This window comes from Cyrtonyx montezumae, unplaced genomic scaffold (assembly GCF_038088225.1).
Source record: "Cyrtonyx montezumae isolate F1298 unplaced genomic scaffold, pur_monq_1.0 scaffold_10, whole genome shotgun sequence".
In the NCBI taxonomy this organism is placed as follows: domain Eukaryota; kingdom Metazoa; phylum Chordata; class Aves; order Galliformes; family Odontophoridae; genus Cyrtonyx; species Cyrtonyx montezumae.
Window position 1 is genome coordinate 14,865,830 of NW_027071826.1, and position 12,892 is coordinate 14,878,721.

Consider the following 12,892-nt stretch of genomic DNA (forward strand, 5'->3'; position numbering starts at 1 on the left):
CTACACTTCTGATGAATTTCCATCTTGGTCTATGTGTTTAAAATCATCTGTATTTTAACTGTTGGGCATTTATTATGAAACACCAAAACAGGGCACGCATGTATTTTTATGGCCAATTTCATTCCAGTATTTCTTGAAATCTGACATAATATATATGTCTGTTTTCTTTGCTTCAATGAAAGGGAAAAAGAAGAAGATAATAATGAAATATTTTGTCCTTTGCCCTGAAGGCACTCAGTCTGCCTTATGAAGCCAGGCAGCATGTGTTATGTCTGGAGCTCTTGCATATGATGTTTATTTGTGCTTCACAGAATCTGCCAGAGCTTCTTTTGGTGACCGGAAAGCAGAACTGTGCGGTGTGTACCAATGGCCCCGCTATGATGTGTACAACCCATTCTATTTGGAGCATCATGTTTCACCAGATCAGATTAGGCGCTTCCAAGCCAAATCAGATAATAGGAAGTTATATGGATCAGGTGAGAAGAATTGCACCCTTTTCTGTCTTTGTCCCTTTTCCAAGGTCTGTAGGTAAGAGAAAAAGCTATTACAGTACAGGAGATGTTTGATGATAGCAGTTCTGAAGTTGGTCTGTATACTGCAGGCACTTCCTGGTAAGTGAACTGATCTGGGAGCTGGCTCTGCTTGATACCGGCTGTGCTGGTACTTTCTATGTTTTAGGGGCTTAACAAGGCTAGCACACAGCACGTGACAGTTGATAAAATGGCAAAGCAAGCTAGGGTAGCCTCTGATCTAAAATGGGGTGCAGTACTGGAGAATCTAGCTACCATTTGAGGGAGAATGAACAAGGAAATAGGGTGGTTTGCTGACTGGAAGATTAGCTGGGGAGTGTATATATGTCAGGGGAAACAGCATTCAGGAGCAGATTATGAGAACGAGTAAAAAACAGGAAGCCATGCCATGTGCCAGCTTTTATGTAGTTTGCTGTTTAAGTTGAAGAAACATCCCCACTCTTTACTGCATAATTATGTTTAATTGTAAGGGAGGGCTGTGACACAGTATCAGTAAGAGTTCAGATACAAAGTGTTTGGCTGGCTAAGTAAAACTTCTGTACTGCTCATTGATATATATATCTTGTCTAATGCATGCTGTGTATAGTAAAGTAGATGACTGTGTTGTGTGCTCTAAGTTTGCTATGGAAACCTATTCAGAAAACTCATACCCTTGAAGAAATGTACACATCTCTTCATCAAGACAGAAGCTGGCAACAGCATGCACTTTTAAAGATATGTTTGACAGAAAAGTATTGCGCGCTTCTTTTACAGCTGGAGAAAATGTTTCAATCAGTGCTCTGTTTTAAAAATAATTCTGAATTACCATAGGAACTGAATTGAAAGACGGTATGTTTTTTGTTGTTTTGTTTTGTTTTGTTTTTTTAAGAAGAGACCAAAGCACATCTAACTTAAGTAGCTTTTTTACACATACAGCTTTGCTGAACTTTTGCAAGTACCTGCAGCGGGAGCCCATTGAGTTTTATAATATTATCTTAAACATCTTCCCTTCAGCTCATCATCTGTTTCTTTTTTTTTTTTTTAAGCTAAGTAAATACTTCACTAGTTTGTCTTAGTAAGCTCAAGCAAGAGAAAGGCCACTCACGTGTGTCTAAAGTACAGAAGTACAGACTTGATTAAAGACAAGGGCTCAAGCATCTTCTGAAAACACTATTTCTGTTGTAGAAGTAATTTTGAGGCAGGCTGTCCATTCTACCAGTGCTGCCAATGTGAACTGGTTTGACTGCTTCAGAGACAGAATGCTCTATTGGCTTGTTCTCACCATTCTGTCATTTCAGGAGACTGTTTTGAGAATGGAAGGTGAGGAAAGCTGGCATAACCCTTTCTTAGTTATCATCTAGTTAGGTTTTATTTCTGCCATGAGTCTACTTAAATTTCAAAAAGTCATCTTAGTATTTATTTTTTCTAGCAATGACAAAGTTTGTGCTGTTCTTTTTGTCTTTTTAGTTAGTGATTTAAGAACTAGTGCTTTGCCTGGATCACTTGATTTAAGTCATTCGATGTTTGATCTCAGAAGCCCACCTCATCGATTCATGAAGGTGAGTATTTCTCATGTCTTAGTTGTCACTTAGGCTGTACTGAAAACTCGGTACATTCAGCATAAGTTCCAGTCATACTGTTACAGAGGAAACACTGAAGGGCATTGTCCTTTGCAGTGAAAGGGCTAAAGGGAAAAGTTCAATGTCTTCGCTGACTTCAAGAATTTATTTTGCTGATGTCTTCTCTGGCTACTGCTGTTCAGGTCCAACAAAGCTGCTGAGAAACTTAAGTAGGCTTTTAGTGAGGATAGGATAAGAGTCTGTGGTTTCTCATCGTTTGATTTTTCCCATCGCTTGAGAAGACGAACATGAGAAGTTTACTTTTATGCACAAAACAATGCTCCATTTTGTTTATTTGTTCCCAAATAATCATCTATTATGTGACATGAGCTTGCATACATACCAGTGAGTGAAAAAATCTGTTGGTCAAATGTGTCCTGTATTTGTTGTTTGCATCAAGATAGTAACTCCATGCTGGACCAAGAGATTAGTAGAAAACAGGTTAAAGGTTTAAAATGTCTTGTTTTGTATTCATTGTGTCTTGTTCAACAGTAGAATTTCTTTGAATTTCTACATCTGTTGCCCTGACAGAAGAGGTGTGTTTTGTTGTTTTTCCCCCTGCAGAGATATGATTCAGTCTCCAGTGTACCTAGCAGCACCTCCTCCAGGAAGGATTCACATGGCAGTAACAGGAGTCTGGGTGATGTTTTGCTTGTTTAACTTGTAATGTACTATCTCCTTCGCACTTGCAACACTGAACTGTCTCTAACACTGATTTTTATTTTATGCATCTCTTCATTTTTGAGATGAATATGACTAGCAAGTCAATAGGGATTGCTTTGCAATTTGAAAGTAAGAGTTTTGGACTTGTGCCTTCCTGCTGTCAGAAGACTAAACCAAATGGGCCTTTGAAGAATGCAAGTTTTCATGCTTTTGAAAAATTAATCCCTGGATTTACCACCCCAGTGAATGACAAAATTACAGATTTTCTGTTAGAATAGAAAGTAGCTCACTTTGGTCACCACTCTTGTCCTTTTTTCATTTATCAGTATTTTTCTGTGGAAGTATTTGGACTTTGATACCTCTATTACATTAAGAACTATGCAAGAAAATTGCATGCAAACTATTTAGTTAGAGATAAATGCTGAAGAAATGGAGGTGGTGCAAAATAAACCTTAGAAATCAAGTCCCCATTAAAGTCTCCCTAGTAAAAGTCAGATTTTCATCCAGTCTCTTTGACACAACGAAGAAACTGGGTATTAAGTGACTCAGAGAAAGGGCTAACAGCAGAATGTTTCCTAGGCTGGTTGAGAAAGACAAATAGCAGGTCAGCTTCTAAACACTGGAAGTCATTAATCTAAGGGCAGTGATAAATGTGTATATATATATATATATATATATGTACTTATTGTATTTTGGGTGTCTCAGGAATATGCTCTTTTTGTTTCTAAATGTGAGCTCCACACAAGTTATTGACTTCAATAGAGATAACTGAGGATAAGTGGAGAATTAAATGCAGGTCAGGCAACAGGTCTTCATGGATATTTTATCATTAAAATTTTCATGTTAGGACATTTCAAACATATGTTCTGATAAATTGTCAATGATAAGCAGTCTTCCTACTAACGAGTTCCTTTATTCTTGGAATGAATTGTTATGATACTACATTGCTTCTGGAAACACTAATTGGCCTTTTTTTTCCCCACAGATACCATTACATTATCAGGTGATGAGCGGGACTTTGGAAGACTGAATGTAAAGTTGTGTTACGTTCCTTCTGTGGAACAGATCTGGATCACAGTTTTACATGTCAGTAAATATAAATAAGCAAATATTAATAATCAAATTGTTATTTACTCAAATGACTATTCTACTGTGCTTTTTGTTCAGTACCGGATAATCAGATTTAGCAAGAATAATGAGAATTAAGGAATACTTTGAGGAGAAAAGCAATTAATACCTTCAAGTATTAATATCAGCGCAGTTCAGTCAAATGTTCCTGTTTGGGGGTGAGAAACTGTTGGACATGGGTAAAGAAGCTGAACAGGTCATAAGACTGATCCTGCTGTAGAAATTTTCCAGTGGAAATTTGAAGACAGTAATTTGAAGCAAATGTAGAGGCAATTTTTAACTGACCAAATCTAATAGTTGTTTCAGGGCAGAACTTTTGAGGATGTATAGTTCTTGTGAGTTTTTTGCTAACTGATGTGATGCTGTGACACTGGCTGCTTTACACATTTCCAGGAATTGTGAATAATATTTAGGCAATGAAACTTTTATTACTCAGAAACCTTGTAACTATACCAAATGATAAATTTGCAAGATTACATAAGGAATTTCATGATTTATCTACTGTTGAACTTCCACATGGTGAAATAATTAAAATCTGCTGAAAAACTTCTACTGTCCACCATGGAAGTGAATTATTGAATATTCTGAAGTGACACAGCCATTACCCTGGCTCTGATTTGCATTCTCTATTATAGGAATTATGAATAATAGTGTAGAAGTGTAGAAGACCTTATGTTTCTAAGCTGTCTAAAAGCTAGTGGCTTGCATTATCTCAACTGAGTTTGTTTTCAATGTTGTAGTGCAAAGGGCTGAGCTGGCCTTCCAGTTGTGGGGAAAATCCTCGTATATATGTCAAGGGAATTCTCACGCTGCCCAAGCCTGTGCAGTTCAAATCCTCTGCCAAGGAAGGTTGCAATGTAAGTAGAAACAGGAAAAAAAGCACCAAGAAATCTTTCTTCTTCCCCTCCTCCCCTCCTCCCCCCCCCCCCAAAAAAAAAAAAAGTGGACCAAATAATGGATTTTTAGAATAGACCAAACTGCCTAGGTCGAGGTTACTATTTCCCTTTTCCTCTCTTTTTTTTCTCTTCTTTTCAGACTTGTCAAAATCCTTTTACAAGGATTGTTCCAATTCCTTGCCCTCCACTGTATCCCTCCCTTTCTCCAAAGTCTGCAGGACAGTTACGGGATACACTTACAGAGTATCACAAACCATTCTGGTCTTGGCAATTGAATGGTAGGGAAGTGGAAGATATCTGAAAATACCAGAAGATGCAAATTCACCTGGGGAAGGTAAAAGATGAAGTACTGCTTCCACCCTTTCACTAGGGCAGGAGGCAAAAATAAGTCATGCTTTGTCCCTGCAAAAACTAGTAAGAATTGGTCACGAGGCACAGGATTCCTGATGGTGGCATTATAGGAAGATAAAGGGGTTGGGGCCAGGAGGAGTGAGGGGAAGCAATACAAACAACACATAATATAAGTCAAAGATGAAAGAATGAAACAAAAGGCCTCAGGACAACTTTCTGTGACGGTGTGCGTATTCTGTTGTAAAGCTGCAGAATTGATGGCAGCCTGTCCTGGTAGTGAACAAGATTTCCAGAGCTTTGTCCCTTGCTGGAGTGTGACAGTGAGATGGACTTCCTCGTGATAACTTAGAATTGTATCACCACAGTGGCCATAGGTCCCCAAAGCCTTTGTTTCTAAGTTTGTGATCTAATGGGAATCTCTTACCAAGGTCACGTTACCTGTGTCTTTCTTTTTAGGACATCGAATTTATGGAAACTTTTGTATTTGCCATTAAGCTGCAAAGTGTTCAAACTGTCACATTGGTATTTAAGATCCAGACGCAGACTCCTAGGAAAAGAACAATTGGAGAGTGCTCTTTGTCATTGCGGGAGCTCAGCTCAGAGGAGTCCGATCATTGGCTGGATATATCTCCTCCTTCCAAAGCACCTGTACGTGTCAATACCATAAACATGTGTTGTTGTATGACCTAGAGAATGCTGTTGGAGATGGAAGTAAAATAATTTGATAGTAATTCAGTGCTATCAACAAAGAGATTGTTTCTTTTTCCTGCTTTCTTGCATGGGGGACATTAGAAGAAGAAAGAAAAGCACTTCTAAACTATGCACATCCCTGTTATGGTAATAAATTACAGTTGTTTCTAGGAAAAAAAGCTTGAATTAGCTTTTCAACAACATGGCCCATGGCTGGAGGGAGGGATATTCTGGGAAGACTTTCCAGGACACTGAGTAATTGCCTTTTCCTACCAGAAAAGCATCAGAAAATCCCCATGTCTCGCAGCAATAGCTCACAGCAAATGGAATTTGATTTTATTATGGAAGAAAATACTAAGATCTTAAGTGGCTTTAAACTTCACATATATACATACATATTATTATTTTAATGTTCAGATTACATGCTGTGAAGTAATAATTCAGACAGTTCATTTCCACTAGAGTAATAAAAACCAGGTGGTTGTCGAGTGCCATTTTCACAGTGGGATTCCTTTCCCCCTACTCCCACTTTGTTTGTTTCTTCTACAGATTGTGTCTAGACATTTGTATTTTTAACAAATTAAACTTGTATTGGCAATTCAAAAGCAAATTTTATCTAAATATGTCTAAGTAATATGAGTGACAGTCTTGATTTCTAGCATGTTACACTTTATATCTGTACTTCTAACAAGTTTTGCTTCAAAAGCATTAACTTTCTACAAAGAAAGTAAAAGATAACTGCTTCATCCTAGCACAAATTCCTGGATCATCCCATTGTTCTTGGTCCTTGTTGGTTTTCCACACCATTGTATCTGAGAGCTCTACAGATGTTGCAGGTCCATGAACTGTGAGGTCTGTGAGGCAGCAATTTTCTCTTACTTCCCAACAGAGCTGAGTCAGTGGCTTGCTCTCTGGTTTCCGCAGAAAGCATGTGGGTGAGCTGAGAATTTGGTGAACTGAATCTGTATCTTTGTATATTTTGCTTATATCTCCAGATTGCAAAATGTAAAAGAGGAGAAGGAGAATTCCAAAGTTTTTTTCTGTTAGTAGAGCGTGCCCATTCTCTCGCTTTCACACCCTGATTTCGTAGAGCTACTACTGCGTTCTGGTTTTCCCTGTATGTGTCCGCTCTCACCACCAAGGAATCTTTCCCAGGTGAAACTTGAGGACTCGATTATTTTTCCAGAGCTTTTGGCTGCTGCCCATGAGGGCCATACGTGCACTGCACATAAGCAGTGCGTCAGTGGAGCACATGTTCAGCAGCTGTGACAAGTGCAAGATGCATTTACTTACTGTGCGTCTGCAGGTTGTATATACACATATTTCTGTCCAGGAAATCCCAGATAGGAACAAGGGAGCCCAACATATAACAGAATTCCTGCATTTCCTGTGTTTATAAGCAACTTGATCCAGATGTTATGACAACATTCTTCTGCTTGTAGGTGTGCCGAACAGAACTTCAAATAGGAACTTGTTTTCAAGCAATAAACAGGAGGATTCAGTTACAGATTCTTGAAGCACAAAATCTTCCAAGTTCATCTACACCGCTGTCTTTAAGTAAGTTAAATCAGCTGTCTAAAACTATTTGTCGCAGGTAAAATGCTGCTGAAATGGGTTGGCAGTTAATAGCACTCCTTACAAACCTCAAACTTAACATATTGCGCAGTAGGTTTCCATTGCCAAGGCTTGTTTCCATAGATGTCTTATTTGATTACATTTTGTTTGGTTTAAAGCTGCGCACTATGTATTCTGGAAGATTTTTATCCCAGTATTAATCCTGACATAGGAATAGCTTGCACTTGCTGTTGGATATGTGTTAATCAGTTCAACATTAGTGAACATTCTCAGTTTGTGTGACTACTCAGAAAAGCTATCATACAGTCCTTTTGGCCACGCTTATGAGAAATTATTGTTGAACCATACATATGGATCATGTCAGTTCCTCTTTGGGTATATTTGTGAGTAACCCTTTGTGTGTTATGCCTTTTTTCTTTACTCTTTTTTTTTTTTTTTTTAACTTTCTGCAAGGTTTCTTTGTGAAGGTTGGAATGTTTAGTACAGAAGGGCTGGTACATAAGAAGAAGACTCGTCTTGTGAAGCCCATTAATGGCCAGGTGAAGTGGAAAGAAATGATGATTTTTCCAGTTAGCCAAGCTGAACAAGGAATCAGTTTTCTCATCAAACTCTACAGCAGAAGCTCAATGAGAAGAAAACACTTTATAGGACAGGTTGGTTTCTGCTAACTACCATAATATTATTGATGTTCTTTACTTAAATCCAATTACAGGTATTCTTTTGTTGTTTTTGTATGAGTTATAAAATACTTTAAATACGGTGATGTATAGGGAAATAGTGAATTCTAGTAAACTTCTGGATATAGCTCAAGAAAAAATGGTAATGGGCTCTTGAAAATCAAGAGCATCAGAGTGGAATTCAACATTTGATTTTTCTTTACGAACGAAGTCCTTAAATCATTTTTGTCTGGAAAGTTATTACATGAAGGATTCATCATTACGAACAGATGTATGATGTTGCCCATGCCTCTAGGTTTCCTAAACATAGCATTCACAGCAGCTCCATGACCCACGGTGTCCTCTACAGAAAGAGGGTGGGTACTAGTACACTCACAAACAGGTGTGAGGAGAAGAAATACAACAGCAGATTTCCCTTCTGAGCAAGACAGAGCTGTACTCAGCACAGTATTCTGAATGTTTATGATCAAAATATAATGTGAACAGTCAGAAAATGATTTTAATAGAATTTTAATAAATACATAAATTAATAACGTGGAGTGATTTTGAGACTCCAGCTGTAAAGTCATTTGCTAACTGAAGGAAGGTCTACTCTGCTCTTGGGTACACAAAATGGTAGTTTCCCATTCTGGCAATGTATTCTGTTTAAGCTGGGCCCTTTAGGAGATGCTGATCTGCTATAGAAATGATGTGCCAGCAATTGTTATGAGATCTTCCTCCATGTTATCGAGTATCATGTCCTATGTATTCTATCTTTGTGTGTTTCCTATTTGTAGAATTAGATTTGGAATGGGAAAAGAAAAAACAAATTGTTCTTTTTAGATGTAATACCTTGGGGCAAAACTAATTGGGTATGATTTTGCAGTCGGTTAGCAGTATGTGAGGTCATCTCAATCTGATGAGTTGCATTTAATCATGGATCTTATTTTTACGGGGAGCAAATGAACTTCTTCTGCTCCTCATTTGTTTGGAAAAGGTTGTTTCAGCTCATGCAGCCAGACATTGCCACATAACACATGAAGACATAAAATATGGCTCAGGGAAAAACGTACTTTGAGCAATTGGCTGGGTAGCTGGAAAAAAGATGAATATGGCTAGATCTATTACCTTCATTCTTCAGAAAATGTCGATTAATCGGATGCTTTTCTATAGCAGACAACACTTTGATTAGGTTGCATTTATGAGCATGTATTTAATCAAGAGCAAGATGTATACTGAATCTCTGTGGATGAAACATCTGTGACTGTGGTATTCTGGAAGACAGTGTTCTCACTTGGGGAATCGTGTCTCAACAGTGTGGGCTAAATGTACTTCATGGTGAAGGTTTCTGAGAAGTATTAAAAGGACTCATTCTTGGAAGTGTGGAGGAAATGTAGTCCCATACATGATGATACCTACTTACATAATCAGAATTCTTTTGGCAGTCAAAGCCAGTGATAATTTTTAGGGGGAAACTTCCTTCTTGTACCCCATTTCCTTTTTTAATGGCTTCTATCCATTAGTTTAATATGAAGAGATGGACTTTTACTGCGTGACTGTGTGTGCTACAGGCATGTTAGTAACCTCTGTGGAATGCAGGTTTGGCCCTGTCTGTTGGAGTGTGTGATTTTAAATGCTCATGAAAAGGCTGGACAGCTAAATCTGGGTGCCAGGTGGCTTGCAGCCAACTGGAGTTTGACTGCATGGTCCGGAGAGTCATTGCTGCCCTCATGGACCCTTGACCCCAGAACATGAATTTGAATGAAGCAAAGAATGCTTGACTGAAAACATTTTGTTAACTAGCAAAACATTAGTGTGTAGTGAGCTCTCTAAACTCCTATTTGTTTAGAGACTAAATATAAACCCAGACTCCCTGCATTCCCAGTTGGAAGCCAAGTTATGTTAGTCTTAACAGAACTGTATTTGTTGCTAATACTTCGGTCGCAGTCTATGTGTTGCATTTCATTCTGCACTTTCATGGAATTTGTTTGGAACTAACATAGGCTGGACTTCTGTGTTACATCCAGGTAAACTTTGTTTTGTTTCTTTCTTCTTGCAGGTCTGGATAAGTTCTGACAGCAATAACAGTGAAGCAGTAGAGCAGTGGAAAGACACTATTGCTAACCCTGAAAAAGTTGTTGTTAAGTGGTACAGCCTTGGTCCATCTTGAAGACTGAAGATGAAACTCAGGACATTTTTGCCACAAAGATATTCTTATGCTGTTTAGAAATGGTATAAATAAAAATATTGTCTTCACAAGCTGTTCAAAAGGACTCCACTGTGTCATGCCACCATAACTGGAAAAAATTCCTGAGGAGAAATACTGCCTATACTATTATGAAGAAGACTTAAGAAATGGGAAGAGCACTCATTTGCTTTTAAAAATTCCACATCTTTTTCCCCTTTCAGGCTCTGTGAAAGTATAGAAATCCAATCTCAGAGAGAACGAGCATGAATCAACGTCATCTTCACTAGTCACAGACTTCCTCTTCACATCTGCAGTCATGTCTTCCCAGCCCACAGGAATCAGTCTGGTCAGTGGCTTGATCCTAGGTACCTTTGACCTCTGGGGCCACACCTGTATTGACAACATTTGACCAGAGTAGCGTGTGCCTCAGCAGGTGGGAGAGCTGTGGCTGTAGCAGGAGGCCTAAGGGGAACTGTGCTAGAATGCAGCACCCAAAGGCTTTTCTAATCTCTGCCTCTAGTGAAGAGTTGTTCAGTGCACTGACATGCCAGCATCTTGGGTTTTCACCCATCCTTCTCTCTATTTTAAACAGAGAAACTAAAAGGTAAAAGTTTCTCTGTCTACCTGTAATCTTCTCAAGTGGGGCCCTCCAGCCTCACTGTTCTATAAATGCTGGAAGGAATAAGGGCAGTACTGTATAGGGATATCAGCTCTGCCCAGGATCAGAGCCAGGGTTTTGGGCTTTTTTAATAAATTAGATTGTTATGTATAAGTCTTACACGTAAATGACATCCTATCTAATCAACAGTGTTTTGCCATTTGCTTACTTTACTAAAAGCCAGACTAATGCTCTTAAGGAGTAAGCAAATATTAACTGATGAAGTATGTATTTTTTGTTTCAAGCAAGAAGAGATTACCATATTTTTAATGCACATGATATTTTTCCTACAAAATCCTAAGATCGTTTTTCTACTAGTCTCCATATTTTCAAGAGTCTATTCATAGTTATTTCTTAAGGGGGGAAAATGCTGATTATGTAATAGATAATAAGTGCATCTGAAAGCACATGTGTCTTTGCACTACATTAACTACTGGATTGAACAAAAATATATTCCATTAAATCCGTCACTTACACATCTGATGTTGGCTGTCTGAGCTGCTCAAGTATGTGTTTGTATAGACACTGAATAACAGTATCTTTTTTATAACTTGGAACACATTCAAACATCTGACACAAGAACTGGAGTGGTGGTGAGAGCAACCACTGCTTGAAGGCAAAGGAGCAGCGGGGGGCAGAGAAAGCACTGAAACAGGAAGGCATGTTGTTTTTAAGCAGAGAGCTCAAAGCTTCTTTATTTCAGCCTTTCTGGCTTCAAATAAGGGCCAAGAAAAGAAATGCAATCTCTTCAATATTTTTTTAATTAGTTGTTAATTAAAACTGTTAAAACTTTAGCCATCTAGGGTTTTTTTTTTTTTTAAATGATTTTTAAAATGGGCAAACAAAAGGGTTTTCCGTGGGTCTTACATGGGCTGCTTTTGGACCCAGTTTTATGTACAAACTGATATGGTTTTTGCATGTTATTTGGAAAACAGACATTGGTTTTCGCTTTGATGGATGCTCCTTACAAAGCTCCAGTTGGCCCAGACGTTCTGAACTTGAGATGTCAGTGTCCATGCAGTTACAGTACTTGGGATGAGCCTGGCCTGTTGGGAAAAATGAAGAAAGGAATTGGACTAAGCTGATGTTCTTGGAGTGTCACTACTTGAATACAGGGATCTTTCTATTCATTGTGGCTGTACTGCAGTAAACAAAAAGTGAGAACTAACTGTTTCCTTATGCAGAACGATGTTCTGTTTGAAAGAGATATCAGGGAATATTCCAGTGTTTTGGAGGCTTCCGTTACCACGAAAGTGGCTCTGCAGTGATTGCCAACTCAGTGGATACTGTGTAAAATGGACTTTGTTGGCTGTTTTAGGATGCTGAGCCTTTTGGAGTCCTAACTAGTAATGTCTCACTTTTCCTATGTTAATATTTAATCTGTGTGTTTATTATAGAAGTTATAAACACAAAATAATCATTTTCTTCAATTATACGTACCAGTGTTTACCAACATAACAAATTGAAGTTCAAGACCCACCTTTTTTCTCTCAGAAAATGCTGAGAATGGCACAATTTTTGATGCAGTGTTGTGTGTGTGAGTGTTGATAGCCAACACCTCATGGATATATATGGCTTTTTCTGTAAGGTGTGCACAGGTCCTGTGAACAATGCACTCTGAGGCCTCCTTCATCCTGTGCCTGTTCCCAGCTGTTGGGGTTTTCTGTATTGCTGTATATTCATGTCGTAATTTCATGAATTCTTAATAGGTGGCAAAAGAAAAATGTTTGTTCCACTGCTCATCAGATCTGAAGTTACTCAACTAGTGTGAAATGAATTCCATCTTCTTCTTCAGAAAAAAGTTGCATTTTTTTCATCTCTTTCTTCTCTACAGATATGCTTCCAACACTGAGACTTAGGAGAAAGTTAAGATTTAGAACAAAGTCTTCCTGGTTATTTGAGATTATCTTAGTCTTCCAGAATAGGAAAATGATGCATTATTTGAGAACAGAAATTAGC

At 38.4% G+C, this 12,892-nt stretch overlaps 1 protein-coding gene across 8 annotated transcripts in view; it reads left to right on the forward strand.

Moving 5' to 3' along the window:
- Window positions 1-12,303, forward strand: part of TC2N (tandem C2 domains, nuclear) — a 28,870-nt gene extending 16,567 nt beyond the window's left edge. For all 8 annotated transcript variants that reach the window (XM_065751168.1, XM_065751193.1, XM_065751150.1 and 5 more), the window contains 9 exons: window positions 312-476; window positions 1,977-2,068; window positions 2,693-2,768; window positions 3,777-3,877; window positions 4,660-4,776; window positions 5,623-5,814; window positions 7,299-7,413; window positions 7,885-8,084; window positions 10,147-12,303. In XM_065751168.1, coding sequence (XP_065607240.1) covers window positions 312-476; window positions 1,977-2,068; window positions 2,693-2,768; window positions 3,777-3,877; window positions 4,660-4,776; window positions 5,623-5,814; window positions 7,299-7,413; window positions 7,885-8,084; window positions 10,147-10,257 — 1,169 coding nt within the window. In that variant the 3' untranslated portion in view covers window positions 10,258-12,303. The remainder of the gene's footprint in view (window positions 1-311; window positions 477-1,976; window positions 2,069-2,692; window positions 2,769-3,776; window positions 3,878-4,659; window positions 4,777-5,622; window positions 5,815-7,298; window positions 7,414-7,884; window positions 8,085-10,146) is intronic.
- The last annotated feature ends 589 nt before the right edge of the window (window positions 12,304-12,892 follow it).